Source organism: Sapajus apella, unplaced genomic scaffold (assembly GCF_009761245.1).
Source record: "Sapajus apella isolate SASKATOON/1434 unplaced genomic scaffold, GSC_monkey_1.0 scaffold106, whole genome shotgun sequence".
NCBI lineage: Eukaryota > Metazoa > Chordata > Mammalia > Primates > Cebidae > Sapajus > Sapajus apella.
Window position 1 is genome coordinate 383,450 of NW_022437046.1, and position 20,480 is coordinate 403,929.

At 45.3% G+C, this 20,480-nt stretch overlaps 2 protein-coding genes across 7 annotated transcripts in view; both read right to left on the minus strand.

Moving 5' to 3' along the window:
* Nucleotides 1–6,154, minus strand: part of RRM1 (ribonucleotide reductase catalytic subunit M1) — a 43,625-nt gene extending 37,471 nt beyond the window's left edge. For both annotated transcript variants that reach the window (XM_032258888.1, XM_032258887.1), the window contains exon 1: nucleotides 5,799–6,154. Coding sequence is in view for 1 of the 2 variants with exons in the window: in XM_032258887.1 (XP_032114778.1) it covers nucleotides 5,799–5,817 (19 nt within the window). In the remaining variant the exon portion in view is untranslated. The remainder of the gene's footprint in view (nucleotides 1–5,798) is intronic.
* Nucleotides 6,155–11,493: 5,339 nt separating this feature from the next.
* The window catches only part of STIM1 (stromal interaction molecule 1), a 239,417-nt gene continuing 230,430 nt past the window's right edge, over nucleotides 11,494–20,480 (minus strand). For 2 of the 5 annotated variants that reach the window (XM_032258890.1, XM_032258892.1), the window contains exons 11-13: nucleotides 19,968–20,060; nucleotides 18,189–18,255; nucleotides 11,494–13,417 (exon numbers count right to left, since the gene is read on the minus strand). In XM_032258890.1, coding sequence (XP_032114781.1) covers nucleotides 12,901–13,417; nucleotides 18,189–18,255; nucleotides 19,968–20,060 — 677 coding nt within the window. In that variant the 3' untranslated portion in view covers nucleotides 11,494–12,900. Of the gene's footprint in view, nucleotides 13,418–15,981; nucleotides 16,019–17,873; nucleotides 18,256–19,967; nucleotides 20,061–20,480 lie in introns of all 5 variants that reach the window. The other 3 variants (XM_032258894.1, XM_032258889.1, XM_032258891.1) reach the window with 3 other exon arrangements.

The following is a 20,480-nucleotide window of genomic DNA, read 5'->3' on the forward strand; positions in this document are numbered from 1 at the left end:
CTTCTACCGTTCCCTGTGAAATATAAGTCTCAAGGGGGCTTCCCATTCCCATATCCACATCATTGCTTATATCTTACTCTGCCTAAAAGTCCTCTTCCATCTTTCCACATATCTAACTCCTACTCACCCTCCAAATCTCACACTTCCCTAAAACCTGCCCCAACCATTTTTAACTCACACTGACCTCTTCCTCCTAAAATCCTCTAGCCAGCTGGGCACAGTGGCTCATGCTTGTAATCCTAGCAATTTGGGAGGCTGAGGCAGGCAGATCACCTGAGGTCAGTAGTTCAAGAACAGCCTGGTCAAGATGGTGAAACCCCATGTCTACTAAAAATACAAAAAAAAATTATCTGGCTGTGCTGGCAGACACCTGTAATCCCAGCTACTCAAGAAGCTGAGGCAGGAGAATCGCTTGAACCCAGGAGGCAGAGGTTGCAGTGAGCTATCACACCACTGCACTCCAGGCTGGGCAACAGAGACTCCGTCTCAAAAAAAAAAAAAAAAAAAAAAATCCTCTAGCCTATTAGTGTGATTTCCTCTTGGCTACAAACTGTCATTCTTCTCTCTTCAGGAAGACTTCCCTAATCCTGTAAGACCAAGGATGTGTGCCTTTTCCATAAGCTACAAACCTTCTAATTCCCTATGCCAGGAATGTTCAGGCCATAGATCTCACATTACTAGCTCTTAGTACTATTTAGGGTTCAGCTCAAATGTCAGCTTCTCAGAGAAGCCTTTCCTGGCTACCCAATCCAAGGTTATTTTCTCATTCATCTTTATCACATCCTGTTTTACTATCATCTCATTAATCACTATCTGAAATTAACTGATTAGTATGTTTACTTCTTTCTTTTTTTTTTTCTTTGAGTCAGTTTCACTCTTTTTGCCCAGGCTGGAGCGCAGTGGCATGATCTCAGCTTACCATAACCTCCGCTTCCCAGGTTCAAGCAATTTTCCTGCCTCAGCCTCCCCAGTAGCTGCGATTACAGGCATGCACCATCACGCCCAGCTAATTTTATATCTTAGTAGAGATGGGGTTTCTCCATATTGGTAAGGCTGGTCTGGAACTTCCGACACCTCAGGTGATCTGCCCACCTCAGCCTCCCAAAGTGCTGGGATTACAGGCATGAGCCACCACACCTGGCCCCTATTAGGTTTACTTATTTCTTACATACACTTACCACTCCCACCCACACCAGGATATAAACTCAATGAGAAATGTAATTTAGCTTTGTTCGCTACAGAATCTCTAATGCCTACAACACTTCCTAGCACAAAGAGGTGCTGAATAAATGCTTTATGAATAACAATGAATGGCCTCTACTGCCTGTACTTTACCTATCAGAGTATTTTTCATATTTTATCATATTACTTATTAATTTGTCTATCTTTCTCAATTGATTGTAGGATCTTTGGAAGCTGGAACCATGTCTGCCTACTCACCACTGTAATCCCACTGTACAGCACAGTATCCACACACACAGTTATAAAATAATATAGCGGGCTATGAATGGAAAAAGGAAGGAACGAAAGAAGGAAGGAAGGTAGGTAGGTCAGTCTTGCTCTTGGGACAGAGTAAGACCTCATCTCAAAAAAAAAAAAAAAAAAAAAAATTAACAAAAACCAGAGGAGTTAGTCTGCCATTTCACTGACATGCCAAAAATAAGAGGGGACATAAAAAGTCCAGAAAATCAAAAACTCTATGCATATTAAAAAACAAAACAAGGAAGGAAGGAGAGAAGGAGGGAGAGAGAGAGAGAGGGAGGGAGGGAGGGAGGGAGAGGAGGGAGGGAGGGAGGATCTGGAATAAAAGAAAGATTAGAGTGCAAATAGAGGCTTTCGAACACATTATTTTATAAACTTTTGTATCATTTTGTGCATATACACATATATAATGTATGTCTGTAAAAATTTTTTTTTACTGTGAGTTACAATGCAAAATTTTGAAAACTCTACACTAAATTCCAAAGCAGCGTACAACTCACTCAGCTACTTTATCATTTATTGCAATGGTTCTCAATTTTTATTTTTTTAACCATAACCTCCTTGAGGAAAAATAGCTTAAATGTTTTTCTTTTTTACTATGAGTTATAATCCAAAGTTCTGAAAATACTACACTAAATTCCAAAGCAGTTTACAACTCAGTCAGCTACTTTGTCATTTACTGCAATGGTTCTCAATTTTTATTTTTTTAACCATAATCTTCCATTGGGAAAAATAGCTCAAGATAGCAGATGAAAAAAACTCATCTACTATTCTCTTCTATCTAACAATTTTCATATGGATTGTTCCTAAATCCGTAACAATTTTAAGTTATTTGAAGACAGAGCTGCTTTCTCCATTATTGCCCTCACAGTGTTTAGCACGATATTAGCACATTCGGTAGGTACTTGAAAGTCAACTGCCAGTTGCCCTCCTCAATAATTACATTAAAAAGAACAAAAACTAGCCAGGCATGGTGGCACACATCTGTAGTCTCAACTATAAACGCCTGTAATCCCAGCTACTCAGGAGGCTGAGGCAGGACAATCTCTTGAACCCAGGAGGCAGAGGCTGCAGTCAGCTGAGATCACACCACTGCACTCCAGCCTGGGCGACAGAGCAAGACCCCATCTAAAAAAGAAAAAAAAAAAATTAACAAAAACTACAGGAGTTAGTCTGCCATTTCACTGACATACCAAAAATAAGAGAGGACAAAGAAAGTCCAGAAAACCAAAAACCCTATGCATATTAAAAAAATAATAAAGAAAGAAACAAATCTAAGTACATGTTGTATATTAAGTTTTGCTGAATGCTACAATGGCAAAATCTAGTGCATGAATCATCTGGATCAAATTATGCTCTCTGAAGGGATGAAAAACAAAATAAGCTCTGTTTTGTTTTGTTTTGTTTTGTTTTTGGGACGGTGTTTCGCTCGTTACCCAGGCTGGAGTGCAATGGCGCGATCTCGGCTCACCACAACCTCCGCCTCCTGGGTTCAGGCAATTCTCCTGCCTCAGCTTCCTGAGTAACTGGGATAACAGGCACGCGCCACCATGCCCAGCTAATGTTTTGTATTTTTAGTAGAGACGGGGTTTCACCGTGTTGACCAGGATGGTCTCGATCTCTTGACCTCGTGATCCACCCGCCTCAGCCTCCCAAAGTGCTGGGATTACAGGCTTGAGCCACCGCGCCCGGCCAAGCTCTGTTTTTTAGAGCTAGTTGTAGATAGCACTTTTTTTTTTTGAGACAGTGTTTCACTGTGTTGCCCAGACTGGAGTGCAGTGGCACAATTTCTGCAACCTCCGTCTCCCAGGCTCAAGTGAGTCTCCTGCCTCAGCCTCCCGAGTAGCTGGGATTACAGGCACGCACCACTACCGTCTGCCTAATTTTTGTATTTTTCAGTAGAGATGGGGTTTCACCAGGTTGGCCAGGCTGATCTTGAACTTCTGACCTCAAATGACCACGCACCGGCCTCCCAAAGTGCTGGGATTACAGGTATGAGCCACCCCAGCCAAGGTAGCACTTTTTAAACTACAGTATTTAGAAGTAGAACCAAAAGGTTAAAAATTCAACACAGAGTTGAATTTTACCCATTCTGATCACCTAAGTCCATATATTTTCAATTCATCTTTGTTACTGACTTATCATGGACCATCCTAAACATCTCTCCCATATCTAATAATTTAAAAAATAGATGCTCAAGCCAGGTGCAGTGGCTCCCAGCACTGTAATCCAAGTACTTGGGAGGCTGAAGTGGGAGGATCTCTTGAGCCCAGGAGACCAGCCTGGGCAACATAGCAAGTCTCTAAAAAAATAATAATAATAATGTAAAAAAATAAATAAAAAATAGATGTTCATCTCTCACTCATAGGAATAGATCAATAAAAGTGCTATATGTATTTTCCTCTTTGGTCAGCTAAAATGGAAGCTAGGAAAATTCAGAGAATGATGTTCTCAAGATACCAAAAATTAGAAGGGACACTACTGTCCACCTTTCCAACTCTTGGCTGTAGTTAAATTAATCTGGACATTGGCTGTAGTTAACCACAACTACCTGCTTAACCACAGCACTCATCATGTGCTACATTTTGATACAATTATTCTCATTCATTCTTTGAGAATCTATTCATGGCAGGTCCTGTGCTAAATGTGAGCAGAAAAGTCTCCATCTTGTTGTACTCCCAGCACTTTGGGAAGCCAAGGAAGGGAGGATGGCTTGAGGCCGAGTTCAAGGCCAGCTTGGGAAACACAGCAAGACTCCTTCACTACCAAAAATTTTTAAAAATTAGCCATCCATGCCGGACACGGTGGCACGTGCCTGTAGTCCCAGCTACTCCGGAGGCTGAGGTGGGAGGATTGCTTGGGCCCAGGAGTTCTGGGCTGTAGTACGCTATGCCCATCGGGTGTCCACACTAAGTTCGGCATCAATATGGTGACCTCCCAGGAGCGGGGGACCACCAGGTTGCCTAAGGAGGGGTGAACCGGCCCAGGTCAGAAATGGAGCAGGTCAAAACTCGCGTGCTGATCAGTAGTGGGATGCACCTGTGAATAGCCATTGCACTCTAGCCTGGGCAACATAGCGAGATCCCGTTTCTAAAAATAAAATTAAATAAATAAAAAATTAGCCACCCATGGTGGTGCATGCCTACAGTCCTAGCTGCTTGAGAGGCTGAGGCAAGAGCATCGCTTGAGCCCAGGACTTCAAGGTTACAGTGAGCTATGACTGCACCATTACACTCCATCGTGGGCAACAGGGCAAGACCCTGTCTCAACAAGACCGTTTCAAGTCTCCCTGAAATGTTCGCAGCCTAGAGGACAAACAGAAACATCCAGTCAATCAACCAGTATTTACTAAGTGACTACAATTTTGAAATTATTGCTTTAACAAAGGCAAGTAGGTTCAGCTCAAAACTTGTTCATACATATCTCATGTGGCTGTTATAAGTATGTTGCTCTTGTTTTTCCAATCTGACTAAGCCTATTTCCAATGCAGGGACTGTCTCCTCTTATAATCTCACAAGCCCATGCAAAGGGCTGGGCACAAAGCAGGGACTCGGCAAGTCTCATGAAAAAGAACAGTTGAGAAAGAATACAGGTCCCTGACTCTTCCCAGTCCCCATCTTGTCAGGTGTCTCGGCCACCCTTCTTTGATTCAGTATCTCTTTCCATGAAGGAAAAGAAACTGAAGGAAAGGTGCCGTCTGGGATGTTTTTTCCACCCCACACTCCTAGCTTCACCCCACAAAAGAGATCAGTAAACTGACAGGTGCCTATGTAGGGTAAAGAGTACCCCTCCTTCTTTCCTAGCTGCCCGCCCCCCCCCCCCCCCCCCCCCCCCCCCCCCCCCCCCCCCCCCCCCGTGCCTAAGACAGCTCACCAGCCCCACGGTTTTCCAATCAAACTGCGTTATCAGCTATCAGTGACTTTGGGTCAGTCGCCGAAACCTCGCTCTGAGCTTTAGTTTCCTCATCTATAAAGCGGAGCTAATAATTCCTCTCTCGGAGGCTTGGAGTGAAGAATAAAATAGTGCCTGGAAAGTGCTCGGCATACGCAGTAACTACTCGATACAAGGTAGGTGTATCCTTTTGAAAGGTGGCAGGATGACAAAGCCGAGAGGGCACAGCCCCAAGGCCCGAAAGAGATTGGGGCAGGCTTACTGAAGACAGAAGACCCAGCTAGCTGACAGGGCGGAAGGCCGAGGCGGGAAAGGCGGGAAAGGCGGGAAGCTGCGGTGGCGGGCGGCCAGGCTAGGGTACAACTCCGGCTGCTGCAGCCCGCATCCCCTCACCTCCCTTCTCGCCCACTTCGTCGCCTCCTCACCTCGCTTGATCACATGCATCGCTGCTAGTGGCTGAGGCTCTGAAGGATACAAGACGGGACTGCAGCTCTAAAGGGCCAGCAGGATCGAGAAGGTGACAGAATGGAAAGGACTGGGTTCACAGGCGCTGCTCAGGCGCTGCTCAGACGCTGGAACTGGCGTTGGGGGCCAGACAGCACTTTCTTCTCCACAGCAGAGGCGCAACAATCCAAATCCCCTTCCCGCGCCCGCCACCCGTGACGCACAAAGCGGCGCGACCGGGTTCAAATGACGTTACTCGACGCTGAGGCACACGCCCGGGATAGGCTTCTCAGACTAGGAGGCGCCATGAGGACGCCATGTTGAGTTTGGGCAAGACACAGACGACTACGCCTCTCCCATAGGCAAGACACAGAAGACTACGCCTCTCCCATAGGCAAGACACAGAAGACTACGCCTCTCCCTTGGGCCCCATTGGATGTGGACATGCCCGGGTGGAAACGCTGCTCTCCTGCCGCCATGTTTTGTGCGGGCAAGCAGAATTGGGGTATCTTGGGCCCCTGTCTAGAACGTAGAGCCCTCAAGGCCAGGCCCTGCCTCCTTTCTTGCCTGCACGTCTTCGCCGGAGGGAAGACGATTCACCTATTTTATTTTTGAAATAACAAAACCTAACCGGCGGGAACATTCTTCTTGCTTTGACATTTATTTATTTACTTATTTATTTTATTTTATTTATTTATTTATGACGGAGTCTTGCTCTGACGCCAGGCTAGAGTGCAATGGCGCGATCTCAGCTCACTGCAACCTACGCCTCCCGGTTCAAGCGATTCTCCTGCCTCAGCCTCCCGAGTACAGGCGCGCGCCACCATGCTAATTTTTGTATTTGTAGTAGATTCGGGATTTCACCATGTTGGCCAGGATGGTCTCTATCTCTTGACCTCGTGATTGGCCCCCCTCGGCCTCCCACAGTGCTGCGATTACAGGCCTGAACCAATGCGCCTCTTTGACGTTTATTATAATAACCCTCATACTGTCTTCGCTGCGGGCTCCCGCCTAGGCTCCACAGCCAGGGCAGCTTGGAGCCCCAGGGGTTTTAGCTTAGCCAAAAGACTGGCACTCAGTAACTGGAAGAAAACTGTGTAAGGCCTATGGCCTTTGGATTTCATCCTGACGCAAATCAGAGCCCTGACAGAATTTTAAGCAGGGCAGGGTCAGGACCCATTTGCTTTTAGGGCTCTCCAGTGGGTGGTGGCAGAGACAGGGTATTTGCCTTGTGGAGGTAGGTTGGACTTGGTGGCTTAACGTGAAGAATAAGAATAGATGAGAGCCCTATTATAAAAGGCTGGTGTAGAAGCTTCTGATTTAAGCTACCCAAAGCAATCTTTATGAAATTTCATCTGTGGCATCTTTTCCCTAAAGCCTTTTCATTGGCGTTATAGTTAACCCCAAGTTTCCCTTCAAAGAATCAGTATGTCAGTATGTTCAGCTCTCTTACTATTTAATTCTCGATTTTAAAGTTTAACTTCTTTGTGATTCCAGTAAACAACCTTCTCCTCCGGTTCTAATTGGTAGTTCACATCTGTTCCTGGCCCCATCCTGACTCATCCTGGTCACCTGCTCTGGTCACCTTTTTTTTTTTTTTTTTAATTATACTTTTATAAGTTCTGGGGTACATGTGCAGATTATGCAGGATTGTTACACATGCCATGGTGGTTTGCTGCATCCATTTTCCCCGCCCCCGTCATCTACATTAGGTATTTCTCCTAATGTTATCCCTCCCCAATCCCCCCACCCGCTGCTATACCTCCCCTACCCCCAACCCCCAACAGGCCCCAGTGTGTGATGTTCCCCTCCCTGTGTCCATGTGTTCTCATTGTTCAACACCCACTTATAAGTGAGATCATCCAGTGTTTGGTTTTCTGTTCTTATGTCAGTTTGCTGAGAATGATGGTTTCCAGCTTCATCCATGTCCCTGCATAGGACAGGAACTCATCCTTTTTTGTGGCTGCATAGTATTCCATGGTGTATATGTGCCACATTTTCTTTATCCAGTCTATCACTGATGGGCATTTGGGTTGGTTCCAAGTCTTTGCTATTGTGAACAGTGTGCAATAAGCATACACATGTTTTGCCAACACCATTTATTAAATAGGGAATCCTTTCCCCATTGCTTGTTTTTGTCAGGTTTGTCAAAGATCAGATGGTTGTAGATGTGTGGTGTTACTTCCGAGGCCTCTGTTCTGTTCCATTGGTCTATATCTCCGTTTTGGTGCCAGTACCATGCTGTTTTGATTACTGTAGCCTTGTAGTATAGTCTGAAGTCACGTAGTGTGATGCCTTCAGCTGTGTGTGTGTGTGTGTGTGTGTGTGTGTGTGTGTGTGTGTGTTTCTGCTTAGGATTGTCTTGGCTATGCAGGCTCTTTTTAGTTCTATATGAAGTTTAAGGTGGTTTTTTTCCAGTTCTGTGAAGAAGGTCAATGGCAGCTTGATGGGGATAGCATTGAATCTATAAATTACTTTGGGCAATGTAGCCATTTTCATGATATTGATTCTTCCTATCCATTACCATGCAATGTTTTTCCATCTGTTTGTGTCCTTTCTTATTTCCTTGAGCAGTGGTTTGTAGTTCTCCTTGAAGAGGATGTCTTTGTTTGTGTGTGTGGATGTCTTTCACATCCCTTGTTAGTTGTATTCCTAGGTATTTAATTCTCATTGTAGCAATTGTGCATGGGATTTCACTCATTATTTGGCTCTCTGTTTGTCTGTTATTGGTGTATAGGAATACTTGTGATTTTTGCATATTGATTTTGTATCCTGAGACTTTACTGAAGTTGCTTATCAGCTTAAGGAGATTTTGGGCTGAAACTATAAGGTCTTCTAAATATACAATCATGTCGTCTGCAGATAGAGAAAATTAGACTTCCTCTTTTCCTAATTGAATACCCTTTATTTCTTTTTCTTGCCTGATTGCTCTGTCCAGAACTTCCAATACTGTGTTGAATAGGGGTGGTGAGAGAGGGCACCCTTGTCTTGTGCCAGTTTTCAATGGGAACACTTCATTTTTGCCCATTCAGTATGATATTGGCTGTGGGGTTTCATAAATAGCTTTTATTATTTTGAGATACGGTCCATTGATACCTAGTTTATTGAGAGTTTTTAGCATAAAGGGCTGTTGAATTTTGTTGAAATTCAATAAACCGAGATAATCGTGTGGTTTTTGTCTTTGGTTCTTTTTATGTGATGGATTACATTTATAGATTTGCATATGTTAAACCAGCCTTGCATCCCAAGGATGAAGCCAACTTGATCGTGGTGGATTACCTTTTTGATGTGCTGTTGGATTTGGTTTGCCAATATTTTATTGAAGATTTTTGCATCAATGTTTATTATGGATATTGGCCTGCACTTTTCTTTTTTAGTTGCGTCTCTGCCAGGTTTTGCTATCAGAATGATGTTGGCCTCATAAAATGAGTTAGGGAGAATTCCCTCTTTTTGTATTGTTTGGAATAGTTTCAGAAGGAATGGTACCAGCTCCTCCTTGTACCTCTGGTAGAATTCGGCTGTGAATCCATCTGGTCCTGGACTTTTTTTGGTTGGTAGGCTATTAATTGCTGCCTCAACTTCAGACCTTATTATTGGTCTATTCAGGGATTCAACTTCCTCCTGGTTTAGTCTTGGGAGGGTGTTAGTGTCCAGGAATTTATCCATTTCTTCTAGATTTACTGGTTTATGTGCATAGAGGTGTTTGTAGTAATCTCTGATGGTAGTTTGTATTTCTGTGGAATTGGTGGTGATATCCCCTCCCTCATATTTTATTGCATCTATTCGATTCTTCTTTCTTATTAGTCTGGCTAGCGGTCTATCTATTTTGTTGATCTTTTCAAAAAACCACCTCCTGGATTTCTTGATAAGGATTTTTTGTGTCCTTATCTCCTTCAGTTCTGCTCTCATCTTACTTATTTCTTGTCTTCTGCTAGCTTTTGAATTTATCTTCCTCCTCTAGTTCTTTTAATTTTGTGACATTAGGGTGTCAATTTTAAATCTTTCCTTGCTTCTCATGTGGGCATTTAGTGCTATAAATTTCCCTCTAGACACTGCTTTAAATGTGTCCCAGAGATTCTGGTACATTGTGTCTTTGTTCCCATTGGTGTCAAAGAACATCTTTATTTCTGCCTTCATTTCATTATTTATCCAGTAGTCATTCAGGAGAAGGTTGTTCAGTTTCCATGTAGTTGTGCAGTTTTGAGTGTGTTTCTTAATCCTGAGTTCTAATTTGATTGCACTGTGGTCTGAGAGACTGTTATGATTTCCGTCCTTTTGCATTTGCTGAGGAGTGATCTACTTCCAATTATGTAGTCAGTTTTAGAGTAAGTGTGATGTGGTACTGAGAAGAATGTATATTCTGTGGATTTGGGGTGGAGAGTTCTGTAGATGTCTATTAGGTCTGCTTGGTCCAGATCTGAGTTCAAGTCCTGGATATCCTCATTAAGTTTCTGTCTCATTGATCTGACTAATATTGACAGTGGAGTGTTTAAGTCTACCACTATTATTGTGTGTGAGTCTAAGTCTCTTTGTGGGTCATTAAGAACTTGCTTTATGTATCTGGGTGCTCCTTCCAGTCACTTTCTTTGACCTAGGTCAGCCCTGGCTACCTGCTCTGACCCACCCACCGTCCTTCCCACCAGAACACCCACCCTGCCACTAGAGCTCAGACCCCTTCTCTCTTTAACATAGCCAATCAGGATTAGTCTAGCTTGTGTAGTCTAACCCTAGCCAATAGGGGAATGACACAACAGTAGGAGACCCCGTCAGACATAAGTACCCCTTCCCCCCTTGTCCAAGTGTTCAGCCACCATTATTCCATCCATGGGCTGCACTTTACTATAGAAGTAAACTGCCTTGCTGACAGGATTTATCTTCAAGTGCTATTTCTTTTGTGGCATTGAAATTTTACTTATAACATTGGTTTCTCACTGCCTTCCAGAAGCTGCCCAAGCTCCCTGTAATTTCAAAAATCATAGAAAGTTACAAGTCAGCTTGTAATCGCAGCATTTTGGGAGGCTAAGGCAAGAGGATCACGTGAAGCCATGTGTTTGAGATCAGCCTGGGCAACATAGTGAGACCCCATCTCTACAAAAAATAGAAAACTTAGATATATGTTTTTTAAAAGTCATAAGTTATAGGATAGATAGGGTGAAGTTTACCCAGACATAGGGTTTCCCGATTTAGCAAATAAAAATCTGTCCCATACACACTGGGGTCAGTTGGGGGGAAATAGGGGAGGGACGGTGAGGGGTGGGAAGCTGGGGAGAGATAGCAAGGGGAGAAATGCCAGATGTAGGTGATGGGGAGGAAGGCAGCAAATCACACTGCCACGTGTGTTCCTATGCAACAATTTTGCATGTTCTTCGCATGTACCCCAAAACCTAAAATGCAATAAAATAAATAAATGGGAAAATAAATAAATAAATAAATAAAAATTAAAAAACGTAAAAAAAAAAATGTGTCCCAGATACTGCATGAGAGAAAATTATACTTAAAAAACTGTTGAACTGAAATTCAAATTTAGCTGGTCATCCTGCATTTTATCTGGTAACCCTGCCCACAGAGCTTTTGGGTATGGGCATTCAAGTTTCATTTTCCCTGGGCAAAGGAAAGATAATCTCTTCATCCCATCATGCCACAGCACAGAGAACACAATGAGAGTCAAAGCCAGAAGAGGTTAAAATTTCCTACATGCTTTATTGGACTCCAAAGATTCTTATGAAATAACACAGAAAACCCCATTTGAGGATGTCCAGGGAGTACAAGGCAGTGTGTAGCCTAGCAACCTCCTAAGACCAGCCCCAGGTGCAACCACCCCAGGCCCAAAATAGGATCCCAGGATAAAGGCATGGCAGGGAGTGGGGCAGAGGGAAAATACATTTACAGCCATAGCAAAAACAGGTAAAGAAGAGAGTTGTCTAGAGGGTGGGAAGGGTGGGGGAAGTGGTCACACAGCCACCTTCACCTATACCATCTTCCTTAGCCACTCCTTCCCCAAACTGGTTGTGTCTTTTTGAGCCTCTGGCCAAGGCTACGAAGTAACATGAAAATGGGATCTGACGAGGGAAGTATGCAGTTTAGGCACTTGGGAAATTCAGATTTCTTTTTTATGTTTAACCTGTTTGTCTTTTGGTTCAAAAATATGACAGCATCTTTGCCCAACAACTCCAGGGCTCCATAAGAGCCCTGTATCATGGCTGTGGCTCCCCTAGCCAGGGGAGCCATTTGTCCTGAGCCCCAGGAGTATTGATGCTTGGGGAGCTTTGGGGCAGCACCTCTTAGAGACAAACCCTCCTGCAGTGTGGGGGAGCAGGGGTAAGAAGGAGGCAGGTGTGGGTGGGAGGAGAGAGAAAAAGTGACTGCCTTATAACCCACAGTTCTGGCATCCACTCATGCTCCAATGAAGAGGCCTCTTCTAACCCATCCCCAAGCCTAGCCTCTTTAAATGTCTCTGGTAGGTTGTTCTCTGAGAATTGGTTTCACTCCCCCATGAACCCCTGGAGGCCTGAGTGAAATCTAGGATGAGGCTCCTTCTAACCCCCAGCAATACCGAAGAACAAACCCCAAAGGTAAGGCCCTAGTCCCAGTCTGGAGCAAAAAGAACCACTGTGAGTGGGGTGGAACAGACCTGAGGCACACAAGTCAGAAGTTACTCCTCCTATCTTCCCTGCAACTGCTAGGGAAAGTTGGGGAGTGGTGGGAGGGAGGGGACTGAAAGCAAGAGACAGAAACAAGAAACCAAACCTTAAAACTGGGACAGCAGAGACAGAAGCTGTACCCCAGAGGTGGAGCTGGGAGCTGAGGAGACAGCAAATAAGACATGCACTGAAGTGGAGAGGGAGTGACAGCAGCAGCCCATGGTTGGGAGGGAGGCAGGGCAGGCAGGCCATGGTGGTCAGTTAATAAATAATAATGAAGGACCCAAAGATGAGGGGGCAGGTGTGTACAGTGCCCAGACCCCTGGACCAGCCCTTCCTATGGCCCACTCTTGGGGCCAGTTATCTTGAAGGAAGGAAGAGAAGGAGAGGCAGAAGACCCAGGGAAGGACAAGCTGTCCCATTACTGCCACCCCCATCCTGCCTACTTCTTAAGAGGCTTCTTAAAGATTTTGAGAGGAAACTTCTTCCGGCCTGGGCTGGAGTCTGTCTCCTCGCCAATAGAGCCATTATCCTCCTCAGCCACAACCTTCTTGCCGGCCAGGTGGGGAATGCGTGTGTTTCGGCTGGCTTGCAGGGCTCGGCTGTCCCCAATTGGAGATGGCGTGTCTGGGTCTGGGGAACTGGGGCTGTGAGAACGGGAAGAATCCAAATGTGGAGAGCCACCAGGAGGGGCTGAGGGGCTCAGCTCCATCAGGCTGTGGGCCTTGTCCAGCCCATGGTTCAGCGCCAGTAATGCCTTCTTGGCCAGGGCAGGGCTGTCAGGCAGTTTCTCCACTAGAGACCCTGGGTGGACCCCCTCGATCAGCCGGTGGCTGCCATTGGAAGTCATGGCATTGAGAGCCTCATCTGCAGCACGGCTCATCTGAGGAGGTTTGGGGGCCACACGCTGGCGGTCACTCATATGGAGGGAGGACTCCGAATCGGAATGGGTCAAATCCCTGCAAGACATTGGGCAGAGGGGAAGAAAGGGACATATTGGATAGGGAGATGGGGGAAGGGTGAAGAGGAGAGAGGGACAACATGAGAAGACAAGGACAGGGTAGGAAAATTGGGATAGAGTGGCAGGAGAGAGAAACAGGATAAACAAGCAGGTGGGAAGGAGAGAGGAAAGGGGAACAGATGGAAGTTGAGCAGCCGTAAGTACAGGATAAGAGAGGAGGCAGGAGGAGGGAATGAGGATAGATTGGAAAAGAGACAGGGAAAGGACAGTAGAATTGTGGAGGAAGAAAAGCGAAAGGATAAGCAGGTAGAAAGAAGGGCCAAGAGAAAAAGACAAGAAAGGGAAAAGTGATGGGAAGGGAGGGAAGAAATAGACAAGAAACAAAAACAAATGTCATCATACCATCATCTGTCTGGCAAATGGCTTTCCAATACCTGGGCCTCACCACTGTTGAATGTTCTGGCTCTGAACTGGTGTAACTATAGGCTTAAATTCCACAGGCATCCTCCTCAATAAAATCTCTGCCCTCTCATAGCTGGCTAGATTTCCTGGGATTCAACCTTAAGCTAATGCAGAACCTACATACTGCTCCGAGTCACCATTTTCCATGCCTTCCTCCCCCACATACTCCTGTCACACCTTAGGATATTATCCAGTCTAGGTCAGACCCCAAGGAACAAGGCACGTGCAGTCAGTGGACCTGACCCAGGCTGGGGATGAGAAGGTTAGAACAGCCTTGCAAACAATCCCTCACCCACCCCAAAAGGCCAGAATGCTGCCTCTTCTAACCATCTCAAAGGATTCAAAGGAGGTCATAGATAGGTATTGTAGAGATCAAGCCAAAGTCTGTGGTGCAACAGGAAGGGTGGGGTCTCTTTCACAGCTTTGCTGACAGGGAGAATGTAGGGAGGCATAGAAAGACAGAATGTTGGCCTTTAAAGAGCAATGATTTAGAAGAGCTCTGGATTCTTCTGTGCAATCTTGGACAAATCATCTAATCCTGCTAGTCCTCAACTTTGACCCAATGAAAATAATACCAACTCAATTATCTTACAAGACTCTTTGGAGGATCAAATATGCTGGCAAAGCACTTGAAAATGTACAAATTATTGTGGGAATGAAGATGATGAGGCCACCCAAGCTGAAGGGCCTATGTAGGGGTCAGTTACAAGAAGCTGCTTTGCAAGGCTGAGTTATGGAGATATGCCACCACACACTGGACATGCACACACAGAGGCTAGTCTAGGAACTTGAGACCTTTTAAGGAGCTGGTGGTTCCTATGACCATGAATCAATTCCAGATGCCATTCCCCCTGCCTCTATAGATAAAAAGGTAGATATGGAGGTGCTCTCTCTACCAATCCTGCATCCTCCATCTGCCTTCCTAGAGGCCTGAGAACCTCAGCAAAAGCAGAGAAGAAAGCTAAGGGTAATGTTTAAACATCTGCTACCCAAAGAATAAGAGTCATGAGTGGGAGAGGAGAGCACCATAGGACCTGGGAAGAAAGAGGCTGAGGGTCAGAAGTCAGGGAGGGTACCAGACCCCTGAAACAGGCAAAAGCAGAGGGTTGGCTCATAGCTATTATAGACTTAATTCTCAGTAGGAAGCAAATAACTAAGTAGCCACCCCATGGGCCAGTACTTTCCTGGACTCAGAGAACAATTCCAGCTAAGCTTCCATTCTACAAACACAGTTTCAGCCACATATTCTAGTATTTATGAATATTTGGTCTCATATTTGGTTTCATATATCTAACACAGTCCTTGCTTCTAAACTTGTCCTTGTTTATCTAAGTCCCAGGATGATCCTTTCTATATCTTGCCTTCTCCAAACACATATAAACCAGTGAGCAAGGTGCCAAGGAAATTCTGGGGACACCCACACTGAGAAAAGGGGTCCTCTAAGCCGAAGAAGTAAAGATCCTGGGATCCTACCCTCTCTAACACCAAGGAAGAGAAATCAGGTTAGAGCCCTCCCAGCCTCACTTCTCCTAGCCCAGACCCCTATTTGGTCTCAATTTCTATCCATCTGTTTGTTTGTTTGTTGACAGGGTCTCGCTCTGTCGCCCAGGCTGGAGTACAATGGCACGATCTCAGCTCAATGCAGCCTCAAACTCCCAGGCTCAAGTGATCCTCCTGCCTCAGCCTCCCATGTAGCTGGGACCACAGGCATGTGCTACCATGCCCAACTAACTTTTTGATTTTTTTCTTTTTCTTTTTTTTTTTTTTTTTTTTGAGAGACGGGCTCACTTTGTTTCCCAGGCTGGTCCCAAACTCCTGGACTCAAGCAATCCTCCCTTCCTGGCCTCCCAAAGTGCTAGGATTATAGGCATGAATCACAGAGCCCAGCCTGATTCCTGTCCTTCTATGCCTCCCTCATCATCTAAGAGTTGAGACTACCAAAGCAAGATTGGAACCTGGGAGGAAGCCTAGGGAGATATAGGAGGGAAAAGGCCCAGTGAGGCAGGCTCACCTTCCCTCTCTGAATCATTGAGAACAATTAGGCCAGGGGTCCCTCCCCAAAGGCTGGGCTGCCTCGGACTCCCATCCCAAGCTACTGACCTTACTAGAGAGCCTGTTTGCCTTTAGAGATGATCCTCTGGTGCATGGTGCAAAAGAAAATTAAGTAGTGAACAGGCCAGGTGGATGCAGGTACCTCCCCGCCCTTCCTCCCCACTGCCCTCAGCTTAAGCCTTGGAACATGAAATTCACAGCATCCCCTGGTTTCCCCAACCCAATTTGGTCCTCTCCATCTGTGCTGGAAGGGGTAGTCTCCCTTCTTAGGCTTTTGGATGAAAATGAGAATGAGAGTGGATATGAGTGGCTCTGCTGAGTAATAATCCTAGTAAGGGCAATTCCTTTGTGCAAAAGAAAGGAACAGCCCTCAAGGATAACTATCCAGAGGTTTAAGGGGCAAAGCTGGAGAAATGGGTATCCAGAGTGAGGTAGAACTAAAAATAGGCAACAGAGTAAGCAGACTGCAGTCCAGAGGCCAAGACTGGACTGTGGTCACCATTTCAGAGATGAGAAGTACTACCAGAGGGGAAGGACTTTCTGAGGGTCTCCTAAGCTTGTTCCAGGCAAGGTCAAGGCTACTACCTCTGATCCTAGTCTACCATCTTGGGTATTAGCATGAAAAGTCCCTGCAGCTGCCAGACAAAGCTGTGGAAGAAAACCTTTCACCAATTCTTTTCCAGTACACTTTTTGAGACCTTGTGAAATGACAAAAATATCCAATGGAGTATCCCAGAATGGAAACCCAAGTTCTAGTCTGTGCTCTGCTCCCAATTAGCTGTGAGATCTAGAGGGAAATACTTACCCTTTTAGAACCTTAACTCACTATTCTTAAAATGTGTATTTTAATTCCTGCCCCACCTATAAACTCTTCTTGCCCAACACCCCAACCCTATGTCCCCTATCTTGGTTCTCTAATTCCATGAGAGATACTATGTCCATCCAGTCATTCAAGCTATAAACCTGAGTGTCATACTAGATCCTCCCTTTCCTTCACCACTGTAGCCAGTTACCAGATTAATCATGTATTTTTATCCCAAGGCCTCATTACCACCCCTAGTGGTCTACTGGAATGTTTTCCAAATTCCTGTAGTCTTCCTCTTCTTTCCTTCACACAGCCACTAAAATGTTATTTCTAAAATGCAAATGTGACTGATTCCTTTCTCTTAGAAACCCTTTTGCAATTCTCCATCTCCTAAAGGGTAAAGGCCAAAACCTTTGCCTTTCAGAGCCTTCGTCATTTAGCCTCACCCGTTTTGCCTTCCCACCAACACATATCCAGTGTTCAAATCACAAATATATCATATTCTCATGAATCACCATGTCTCTGCATACAGTGTTTCCTCTGCCTGGAATACTCTTTCTCCTTTCTCTTCACATAGGATGTTAGCACAAATTCATCTCTTTGGTGAAGCATTCCACCCAGGTATACACTGTTAGTCACTCCTTCCTCAACACCCCCATAGCACTTAATAAATTTTTCCATACTTATTTAAAATGAGTCTCTCTTAGACAAAATTGTAGTTCTTGATGGCCGGGATTGTGTCTTATCACCGGTGAATCCCTATGCCCGGCAGAGCCTGGCACAGAGTAGGCATTAGTAAATGCTTGTTGAAGGAGTAAAGGAAGTGAGCACCCAACTGAGATAACTAATGTGAAAGTGCATAGTTTAGGCAAAAGTGCTATATAGGGCCATGAGGGAAGGAAGTTGTTACTCATTTTTAGAGTCAGCAAACCCCAAACACGGAAGGGGAGAAACGTGTGGGGAAGTAGGCTGACCTTAAAAAGGAGTCCCAGAGCTGGGAACAAACAGGATAAGAAGAAAATTCCCCACTCCACACATCCCCAGAGTTGATCAAGCAGCAGCTGGCAGGCAGAAACCAAGGTAAAAGCAGCAGAAAGGGAAGGAAGGGAAGAAAAAGAAGAGAGACAGCTGATACCCCAAGCTCTCTGAATGCCCAGGCATCACAGTGGTGCTGTCAGAAGGGGGTGTGTCAGGGTATGGCTCCGTCTGGAGGAAATAGGAAGTGCTGTGGTGGTAGTAAACAGGGTGGACATGGACGGTGGTGATGGTGGTGGTGGTGGCGGTAGTGGTGATGGTAGTGGTAGAAGAGGAGCAAGAAGAAGCAGCAGAGGCAGATGGAGAGCTGGTCCCGTAGCCTTCAGAACTGAAAGACTGTCCAGATGAAAGGCTGCGCATTCGCCGCAGAGATACCCGGCTTGTCAAGAAGTGGCCAGCCTCGCCCTCTACCAACCTCTGAGATCCCAGGCTATGCTGTGGCTCCGTCAGGCGCTGCCGAACACTGCTCTGCAGGCTGGGGGCTGCAAGGAGAATGAAGAAAGTGTGAGGAGGGGCCAGGCTATTTTGGGCTGGCAGGTAAGGAGGTGCCCATGAATAAATGCTTGCTGGAGACCACTCTGGGCCTCTAATGCCAATTTGGAGAATGGGGCACCTCCTCCCAGAAACCTCCCACCAGGGGTCCTAAAAGGATGGGAAATTGAAGATGAGGTGCCCGGGTCAGTTTTAGTGGCAATTCCAATAGAAGGAGACCTATGGCCAATGTCACTATAAAGGGAAGTGGCAAGGCAGTTAGTGGGTAGACACAGGCAAGGAAGGATAAGATAAGGGATTGGGACAAGGTCCAGGAGAGCATTAAGAACCAGCCTTTTCAGAAAGCCAACCTCAGGAAATAATTCACAACTTAGACAAGGACTTATACATAAACATGTTCATCATTATTAATAATTGAATAAGAAACATACATTATTGTTTACTTTTTATTAACTGTATGAAAGTAAATATAAAGAATGAACAATAGGAAAATGATTAATATATCCAGTTTCTGGGAGACTAGAAAGCTATTTAAAATGATGCTTATAAAAAGACTTTAAGAAAATGAAAAAATGCCTATTAAAATGGAGGGGAAAAGGATACAGAATTATATGTACTCATTCCTTGAGCCTTGGAATGTAAAATACTAAAGTTTGAAATCAGGACTTCACCTCTGGTTGTGACCCTGAGAAACTGACTTCCCCATTTTAATTCCTAATTTATAATATCCTGCAGGGTTCTTCTGAGACTTCACAATATTGTCTTTAAGACACCTGACACAGGTCATTGCACTCAATAAATGTTAGTGGCTATCATCATCTTAACCATATAAAAAAATTTCACAGACAAAAGAGTGGTAGAGAAGGTGTTCAAATATGATGGCACTATGGATGTTTTTATGCTAATATTCATTATTTTTCACTTTCCAATAAGCACATAAACAACAAAGAACCAGCTCTTGGATCAGGCTGAAAATCGAGGTCCTGGAGATGATGGCCACCATGCCCAGTGAAGAGATACATGGGCACCAAGTAACTTAGGAATATGCTAGTGCATCCCCCTTGGGCTCACTCCCAGCTCCAAGTGAAAGGAGAGTGCAGATCTTTATTCCTTCTCCCTTACCCTGATAGATAGGCTTTTCTGCTTTCTCCCTAAAGAAGAGAGAAATAGCCAGGTTATAAAGGTAAAAGAAGCCTTGGAAGGGCCACCAGGGCGAGAGCATAGGTCCATAGTGATGGAGATTTCAGAAGGCAAGGCTTCTATGCTGGTAGCTTTCAAGGTATGAAAGAGGGAATGAAGAGGATGAGGAAGCCTGGAATAGGGAGGGGAAGAGGGAAAAAGACGGGAGAAACTAGGAAGAAAAGGGAGAAACAAGAAAAAGAGAAAAGAAAGCAGTGATCTTTTCCTTCCCTCTCTCCCTCCCAGCCCAGATGGAAGAAGGGCTACCACGTTATCTGCATAGCTGGGCTAAAGAGAGAAGCCTAAGCCTTCTATCACCGTAAATATTCTCTATCCAGCTCTTGCCGAGCAGGCTGATTCTTCTTACCCCCGAACCCCACCTGTAGTTAGTAGGGACAGTGCTGAGGGGATACAGGGAGCAAGCAGGGGCATGAAGCAGGCAGGAGAAGGGACCCATGGGGTAGGAGTGTTGGTTTAGTCCCAAAAGTCAGAAAAACAAATGCCCCAAAGGGGCTCCTCAAACCGGGGTATTTCCAGAGGGACTGATCATCCGAGCCGGCGGATGTAGAGCAGAAAGAGCGGTCACTGAACCTACGCCCCATCAGCCAGGCAGCATCTAGGGTCAACAGCCAGGCCAAAAGGAGAAGAGAATCTGATTTATGGAGGGTTTTGGCCTGCTCATCAATGTAATAAGGGAAGGGTTGGGGGCAGGGACTGGGTAGCTCAGAGCTAATTAAGGTCCCTCCCAGCCTGGAGAACACAGAAGGCTTTAGATCAATAAGTCAGGATCAAGCTCTGCCTGTCATTGATCCTGTCCTTGTTACACCTTTGATTAAAGGCCTAGCAAGTTATCAGATCAGGAGAGCAAAGACGCTTGGCCAGGGGCAAAGTATTATGGACAAAATTACAAATGAATTCTGTCCGGAGTGGGAATCTGGCCTGATAAAAGAATCTGAAAGTAAGCCCCTAACCCACCCCCGGCCTTCTGCCCTTCCCCTGTACTGGCAGAATATGGGCCTAGGACAATAGCTTTACC